This window comes from Odontomachus brunneus, unplaced genomic scaffold, assembly GCF_010583005.1.
Source record: "Odontomachus brunneus isolate Ranch 3 - 2012 unplaced genomic scaffold, Obru_v1 Obru_scaffold_005, whole genome shotgun sequence".
Lineage (NCBI taxonomy): Eukaryota > Metazoa > Arthropoda > Insecta > Hymenoptera > Formicidae > Odontomachus > Odontomachus brunneus.
Window position 1 is genome coordinate 4484017 of NW_022639455.1, and position 9192 is coordinate 4493208.

The 9192-nt window shown below is 34.2% G+C and overlaps 1 protein-coding gene across 1 annotated transcript; it reads left to right on the plus strand.

Moving 5' to 3' along the window:
- The first annotated feature begins 2892 nt into the window (after nucleotides 1–2892).
- LOC116849583 (vitellin-degrading protease-like) lies at nucleotides 2893–8495 on the plus strand. The gene is made up of 6 exons (XM_032826888.1): nucleotides 2893–3057; nucleotides 3668–3756; nucleotides 5717–5858; nucleotides 5938–6051; nucleotides 6329–6478; nucleotides 7218–8495. The coding sequence occupies exons 1-6, from the start codon at nucleotides 2956–2958 to the stop codon at nucleotides 7362–7364; spliced, it is 744 nt and encodes a 247-aa protein (XP_032682779.1). The 5' UTR covers nucleotides 2893–2955; the 3' UTR covers nucleotides 7365–8495.
- The last annotated feature ends 697 nt before the right edge of the window (nucleotides 8496–9192 follow it).

Here is a 9192-nt window from a genome sequence, read left to right on the forward strand (position 1 = left end):
AATAGCGGGATATATAGCGTTGATATTTGTTATCAGCAATTATATTATCGCTTCTTGCTTTATAGTTGGACATACGATTAAACGCATGTCCAATTGCAACTCGACAAATACCTATTATTTGCTCGAGCGCCTTTGCGAAGGAAACGCAATGCGAAATTTACTCGGAAATTCTTATTTGAATAAAATGGCGGATACCGCGGTGTTGCCAATGAGTCGGTTGAGAATGTGTATACAAGATCAAAGAAAAATGTAAATATCGTAGTAATAACGTTGCGCTTCGACGGGATAAAGATCGAAAGGCAGAAATGTACGATAATCATAATTACGCGTATCTAATTACACAGGTTTTGAATGAACGAGAGATACCGCGTTGTGGCGAAACGTTGAAGAAAATTACTTTACATTTTATGTATCCTTTGCATTTTTTAGCTATTCCAGCAAAAATTAGTTTAACAGTTTTGTAGAGAGAGCGAAATATTGAGATCGCAAACACACGTACTGTTACATAACCTCACTAAAATTGAGAATTATCTCTATTTCACGCATAAATCCTCATACAATCTGCCATAGAATGTGATATTACATTTCATCCGTGTGATACTAATTAGGCTAAAAACAAGGATATTCCGGTTTAAACCGAGTGATACGCTAGCGCATTTCAGCTTTTACTTTTTTACTTTAGTTTAAATTTTGGTACAGAGGAACATTTCACGAATATGCGCGCGTCGGTGGAATGTTAGCAGAATGTACAAGTAATCTCACATGGTAGCGAGTCTACCATAAATTTGGATAAACGTTGTTGTATGTTTACCATAATTTCTCTGTTGCAGTTTATGCAACATATACGATGCAGAAAGCACATAACTATTTCATTATTATTATCCTAATTGTTGTTTATTATTAGAGCATTATATTTTTCTCAACGCATGCATTTCTGTTAAACGTAAAGCTATCAGATTAGATAACAAGTATGTGAATGAAACGATAGAAGGAGCAAAGTATAAAAGTGTATACACGGAAAAACAGATACATAGTAGTTTAAGCAATAATCGTAAAATAAAGTTCTCCAAAGCTATTAAAGAGATACTACGAGCAGATATAGGAGAGACATGAAATAATATTCCACGACAATCAGTAGCAATTATCGTTCTCGCGATAATAAATTATTACCTTCTTTTGTAGAAACTCGTGAAGAGAAGAAATTTAGTCTTAAATTCTTTAATTACATAAACATTAATTGCGCAAATAAACTTTTTATGGTCCGAAACTTTTTATGGTTATCCGAAACTCAGAATGGTGTGTCTAAAAAATTTATTTTTTAGTAGTCAAATATCTCTCTTTAATGCCAAATGCAAACATTTAGTAAATATTGTTAATAAGCAACAGTGCAAATGGAAATTAATTAGAAAAAAGTAATTTTAGTTATTTTTTCATACATATACTTTAATATAATTTATATGTACATATATTTATTTAATTATATATATATATATATATAATATAGATAAATTCTATATAAATAATGAAAGAACATTATATATATATATATATATATATATATATATTCATAAACATTAATATTAATATTATAAACATTTATATATATAAATGCTTATTATTATTAATTACATTCTTGAATAACTATATTGATTATTATGAAAATTATAGGTTATATATAGAAAAGAAATAAAAGAATCATTAAGTAATCTAATCTGTCATTTTAGCAAGATGATATAAGTACTTATAAATATAATAATTATTTAAGAGTTTAAATTAGTTTTATAATTTTATTGGATTATGTGTGTGAGGTGTGTGTGTGTGTGTGTGTGTGTGTGTGTGTAAATATATGAATATAAATATAGAATTAAAAATATAGAATTAAAAATAAATCATTCCCATTTCCTTTCCCCGTTAACACGGAGCAGCAGTAATTCATATGAAGACGAACCAAGGTTATTCGAGAATAATCGGATGTTTACGCAGCTTGAATCGCTGTGGTATAGCGAGTAAGTTATCATTATCGTGATCACGCGTTTGCGTGGCTAATCACATATGGCGATCAAACGTGTGAATTGCGATCGCGTTTCGGCAATGATAATTGTTTTTTTTTATTCTCTTATTGTCGTTGTGTATAACTTTTTATTTACACTACTTTATTTACACCATATCGGTACGATATAAATGTGCGCTATACTCGAAAATATCGGATGGAGTTTTTCTAACGATGAACTGTTTGGTAACGTTTGGCGATGTAAATAACGAGATCGTTATTTTTCACGGTAATCCGAATCCGCGATATTAAATATTATGTTGTTTGTTTCGGTATTCAATCCTTTTTTTGTGCCTTTTTAAAATCGATGCTTACTGAATATAACCGTCCGATTTTCGGCGAGGGAGTCAAATATAACTCCGAGAAGTGTGACAGGAGAATATTTCATATTGCTTGTGTGCGCGGGCATGCAACATCACGTACGTGTTAAACCGTTGTACGTGGTGGGAACTAAGTAAGTATTGGGAGTTGGAAATTTCGAACAGATTACAACGAGTTAACCCGAGGGGAAGTTTGTGTACACGGGGGCAGCACCCGCTCAGATTCGCCGTGCAACATCTCCGTAGTGAGATTGTTGTTTCGCAATGAACGAGATTGGACGCGATCGCAAATAATTAACTTGCCCCTAATTGTACGCAGCTGCATGCAGTTCGGCGACTTCGCTCCGGCATCGACTTCCAGACGTGCGCGCGCGAGTCCTCCCGAATGGTTCGTATGTTTCCGCACCATTTAGAGGATATCGTGTAAGAGTGATTAAATGAATGCACGCATGAATAACTCCCAAGATATTGATACGATATCACGTTGCGATATCAAGCGTCTTATCGGGACTCATCACGCACCTACAATCGGATTTTCGGATAAGCATCTCAGTGTTTAACTGTAAGTCGACTACGATCATAGCCATGTTGCTTATACTGTGCCTGACATTAATAGCTTCCGCATCGTCTTTAGATCCTAGAATTATCGGCGGCTCATCTACTACCATCGACAAATATCCATATCAGGTCAGTTTTAGAAGAGAGAGAGAAAGAGAGAGAGAGAGAGAGAGGGGGGGGGGGAAGAGAGAAAGAGAAAGAGAGAGAGAGAATTTACTTGAGTCGAAATTTTGATCTTACATTCGATTTTAATCTATTTTGAGATTCTAAAACTCATTAGAAAAATCTATTTTGAGATTCTAAAACTCATTAGAAAAATCTATTTTGAGATTCTAAAACTCATTAGAAAAATCTATTTTGAGATTCTAAAACTCACTTTTTTGATTCTATTCAAACTTTGCCGAGAAGACCACTTTAGAACCTACAAATGGCATTGTATGCGTTTTCTACCTTTTACTTAGAGATGCTAAGTAAGAGTTCACTTTCCATGTGTACTAAGGTGTAGTTGTAGCATGAAATAAGTTTCTTAAGAATTTGTTGAAACTTGTACTATATGTAGATTTAAATATGATCTAATTATTGGCGCAATTATAAGTTAAATATTCGAAAGCTGAGATATTTACAATGTGAAAATTGACATTTTTAATATGTATTAATATGTCTTTATATTAAGTTGAAGACAACATTATATTTTTAATTTTAATTACCAAACTAGATTTATGAAAAACGCTTCCAACAGGTATCCATTCATTACGAGGGCAAGCTCTTTTGCGGAGGCTCGATTATTAGCAACCAATGGATTTTAACAGCGGCTCATTGCGTTTACGGGTATGCGTGCAACATTTGTTTTCAACAAATTCTCTATCTTTTAGTTCGGATTAAATAGCATGAGTCGCGCATCAAAGAAATCATCAGGCAGTACTAAGGATTAACCGATAAACAATTTCTTTGACTAAAATAATTGGCAAATCAATAATCAAAATTAATCAATCGCCATATATAAGAACACAAGTAATTTTATCGGTTGGTGAAATTAATTATTAATACAAGTAAGGAAAAGATGTTAGTAATAATAGTTGTTAGTGCGAATATGTATTTAATCAAAGGAAGGATAATAATGTCTGACAGTGTCAACGCATGCGCTGAATATTTATTCGAATTTCAAAACGCACGCGGTGAATCGACGTTCCATGTAAAACTAACTCTTTGTCCCACATAATTATTATTAATAAAACTCGTTATTCTATCTCTAACTATTTAAATTATGCATATTTTATTTTTTATTCTTTTTAGAGTATTATTAATTTTAAGTGTTGCGAGAAATATTGTCTCAGACGAACCTAGATTAATTATTAATCAAGTTTTGACTATACATTGATTAATAATCAATTTCATCAGTCGATTAAATTATTCGTGATTATATATATAAAAAAGAAATTTTTGTTGGATTAATCAATTTTTCTAGTGAAACCATACAGATAAACGATATAGATAAATGATACAGATAAACAATACAAATAAACGATACAGATAAGCGATACAGAAATTCTAATTGAAGTTATGAGAATTTAGTCAAAATTATCAAGAGTTGAGTTAAACATTCCAAACTCAAACAGAATTTTAATAATTTCAATCGAAATTTTTGAATCATATTTCATCAGAAATTAGTTTGTTAAACTAAACTTTTCTTTTCCGTGTATATGACGATTGATTCGCCGATTCTTTTAGTTAAAGAAAACTTTCATCAATTAATACTCAACATTGTCATCAGGCTAATTAACCCTCAAAGTGGATTGTTATTTTGCATCAACGTGAACTAATCGGTCTATTATCTTCGTATCTTATTAAATAATATTGAGGTGTACTCAAATAGTTTTAAACAAATTCATGAAAGTTTATTGAAATGTTAATTAAATTCCTAAACCATTGAATTAAATAGTTTATTTTCACTATTTATATTTATTGCTTTTTTTTAGAAGAAATCATCTGTTTAAAATTTAGAGTTTCTTGAAAATTGTAGTACAAAATTTAAAATTTTCGAGATTTGACTTATGAAAGAAATGATTCGCAAATTCTTTAGTAGAGTTTATATATAAGAGTCTATATATAGAGTTTAAAGTTGAATGAAAAAAATTAACAAAAAATAACCGTCATTCAATGAAAAGATAATTATTGCAGTGCGTGAGAATAGTATATTATAAGAGAAATAAAGGAACATTAAAATTGTAATAATATAAAAATATAATTCATGTATTCTTTGCATTTGAAATTAAATATATCATAAAATATAAAGTAGTTATAAGTATGTTAAGTACAAGGAAAGCATTGTAAATACAAGGAAAAAATAATTCATATTTGGCAAGAACTCAAAAATGTTTCACAAGCAATTTAGGTAAAAAATTTTATAAAAAGACAGCTTTAGTCATTCAAACTTTCAAAATATGTTTATTTTTATCAGAAAAATTAATTTTATTTTTACTAGAAAAATATATTTATTTTTACCAGAAAAATAAATATTTACAAAAAACAATTTTCCAAAACTGCTTTTCAAATTCGACTTTTATCAACGAGAACCAAATTCATAGATTCTGTCGCCGACTTGTATAGCTCGGCAGATGAGCAGGAACAAGGCTTCTGGCTTGGTAGGCTTCCTTATCACAAACTTTTTTCCCACTAGGGACCCGCCGGTCAAAATGCGTAGGCTTCCGGAAAATCTTATGTAGTTGAAATTGCTTGGACATATTTCACCCATGAGCCCGATTTGAGGGTTAAAAATATAACATTTTAGTGGAAAACTGGCATCCTTCATGATCCGAGTCGGAAGCAGCTATCAGGACAAGGAAGGTATTTTGCTCGCAAACATCACCACCATTTACTACCATGAAATGTATGACGAGGATACCTACGAATATGACGTAGCTCTAATCAAAGTGTGTAGCCGATCACAGTTTAGCTATGTTTTTCTTGCGATAAATACGACGTATCTCGTACAGTGAGAATATTTTCCAGCTGCCTAAACCCGTGAGCTTGGGACCGCACGTGAAAAGTATCGCTCTAGCTACCCCGTCGACGGTGGTTCAGCCTGGCTACAAGGCAGTTGTCACAGGATGGGGCGAGCTGTCGGTGAGTCCTTTCCACTTCATTCATCGCATCGGTTCGCGCATCCTTCCGCGGGCTCGCTTCGACACGTTAGCCGCTATAGTCAGAATGCTATAGTCGACGGTGACGTTTGACGAGACTGATTACCTGCGTGTAAACGCTAAGATCTGTTTGCCGATCGCTATACGTAGTCCGGTTATCGCGACAAACGTTGACGGGATTTTGGACGAACGCGCGCGGATGTCCGCGGTAAAGCTCGCGGTTACTGATGTTGTGTACGAGCGCGCTGTGTGAATTTCAGGCAGGCGGCTCGACCTCGAAAGTGCTACAAGTCCTGACGATGCCGGTCATCGATCAGGAGGTTTGCAAAAAGATCTACGCTCGTTATGGAATTGTGACACCGGAAATGCTCTGCGCCGGCTACACCACCGGCGGGAAAGACACCTGTCACGTACGTGTCACGTCCGATCGTTTTATGTTGGCGGATCGATGAGTACTTATATGATATCTTCTGATTGGACATTCCTTCTGCCTGCTCTGCACGCATGCAAAACGAAATACTACACGGAAAAAACAATTCTGTTGGTGCAACCGAATTTTTGGTTGCTCAGAGATTAGAAAACTCGGTTGTAGGAATAGAAAAATTCCTTCATGAGGCTTCTGTATAGTTAATTATTCTCAGTTGTCTCAATCGAGTTCTAATATCGTTGAATGTTCAGACGAATATTTTCGGTTGCGACAATAGAAATATTAGTTTTCATAACAGAGATATCGCTTCTGATCACCTAATTTTCAGTTGGTTCCTATTTGGTTGCATCAACTGAAATTTTTTTTGCGTGTACCTCCGTGTTTTTTCTTCCCTTCTTTTTTCCTCGAAACGTTCCGTGCAGAAGAAATTGCTCAGTTGGTTGCAAACGCCATTTTTTCTGCGCGCATGTAATTGTTGACATTATATTAAAATGTTAGATTGTGGTGAAAGAATACATATGAAATTTCTCGTTACATAATTTTGTTCACAAACGTGTAGATATACTTTTCCTTTTCTTTTTATAACACCGGGAGAATTAATTATTTTAACATAAATGCACTGAAACGTTTGTTAAATTAAAATAATTTCACTTCACTTCCACGATCCGCCGTAATTTTACTTTCGGGGACGAAAGTAAGAGCTTTATTTCTCTGCGACACAGGGAGACTCCGGCGGTCCGCTCGTCTACAACAGTGTCCAAATTGGGATCGTGTCCTGGGGTGCTCAATGTGGAAGTGTTGGATTTCCGGGAGTATACACGCGAGTATCCACCATACGTAGTTGGATAACCAAGCGGGCGAACGTGTAGCGGAATTAATTTTTCTCTTCTTCCTACGTTCTCCGAGATAGAGGAAAAGCGGTGTACCGTTGAGAAAATATTTGTTTCTGTTTAACCGCGTCAAAACTGTACACTGAGAGAAAAAGTTTTGCTAATTTAACAAAATACCCGCAACAAATGATATGTTGATACGGGACAGCAAATGATCCCACAGTAAAAATAAGTGATTTGTCACTTTCAATTTACTGTTTTAAGTCTCCATAACAGAAGTGTTAACACTAATTAATAACTTAGGCAATGTATGTTTGTTAAAATGATAAATTACGAGAAATATGATTTGCAACTGTAAATCGTTCGATTTATTTCCCTGACGATTATTAAACAGTAAACGCGCTTTTGTTCTACTAACCGAGAAATTTCTCTCAATGTACGATATTATACAAAAGATATCGTTTGCAAATTATATAAATAAAAAAACACATACACGTTTGGTACGTACAAAAATTGTATAAATAAAAAAGTTGCGAGTGCTCAAAGATAGAAATATGTTTGCGGCAATAACAAAGCGCTATTCTAAAATGGAAATCGAAATCGAGCAATTATTCGTTGAGTTTGATTGCATTTTCAAATAGTTTGAGCGCCGATTATTCCGTTACGGTTTACATTTTTACAAATAAATAGATATTATTTTCATGTTAAAACGTATCGATTTCCCTTCACGTTTCAAAGTCAACCGATTTATTTGCAAACAATGTGGAGTACTAAATTCGCGACGAAAAAGTTTAAGACCGTGATTTCTGTGAGAACGTTGCACAACGCATTCCATTTATCATCGAAGCGTGTCGACGTTCGAAAAACGTTGAATCTAAGGTGTATCTTAATGGTGATTCCAAGGAAACAAATAAACTAACGTTACAGCACGTTCATTGATCCTTTCTTCAAGCACGAAGCGAGCAGTACCGATATGAGCTCACGATCGTCAATAGACAATATCTTGCCGGTAAAGTTTCAAGTACGGCTCTTTAAGAGGTTGTTAGAGTCGATGACGAGTTTCAAAAATATCGATAAAATAGAGATAATCTACATATACAGATCTTATGTAAATGTGTGTTGTTTTGTTATACCATATTTAGCGGGAAACTATAAAGCATATATAGAAATCTTTCTGCAATTTTTTTAACCGATATTCAATATCTTCCATATTTTTAAGCTTCTAAATTCAAATGTAGAGGTACAACGTTATTCTTTGAAATTTTTCTGAGTAGAGCAATCGGTATATACAAGCTAAAGATTTTTTATATTAGGCAAATATTTAACTGACAGCTAATCTGATAAGCTAATTTATACTCAAAGTGTAAATTTTTAAATTTTTACCGTTCTTATTATATATTGAACAATATTCCAATTCATTTACGCATATATTTTTATTGTGTAAAGGTATTTGTAATTCTGCGGAGGCAATATATATGTAAAGTAAACTTAACGAAGAAAGGTTAGTGTTCCGTCGGTAAAAATTTCAACTCCAGTATCCTCTTAGGTACTCATTTACTCATTTACTGGACAAGTCACCCTACATAATTGCGAAGCGTTTTCGCGAACTGTAGTTGCGACAGCGAGTGATCAGTCCCAGGTGGTAACGCGAATAATTTCGCGCGATGCAATAAATATCATCTCGCTGGCCTTTACACTCGCCTCGACGCAATCATTCGTCACGCGAGATTATTAATTTCAGCGTCGACTTGGTGAGAGCCGGTGCAAGTCCGGGTCACCGTGGCATTGAATAAACGCCCCGCACAGGTGGCTGGCTCGTAAAGGGTGGCACGAACAGTTGATGTTCATGACCGACCGACCGACCTAC

Excerpts from the sequence above, each read along its gene's own strand:
- LOC116849583 (XM_032826888.1), top strand. The coding sequence starts at position 2,956 with ATGTTGCTTATACTGTGCCTGACATTAATAGCTTCCGCATCGTCTTTA. Across the intron at positions 3,058-3,667 it reads TCGACAAATATCCATATCAG|GTATCCATTCATTACGAGGG; the intron begins GTCAGTTTTAGA and ends CGCTTCCAACAG. Across the intron at positions 3,757-5,716 it reads GCGGCTCATTGCGTTTACGG|TGGAAAACTGGCATCCTTCA; the intron begins GTATGCGTGCAA and ends ATAACATTTTAG.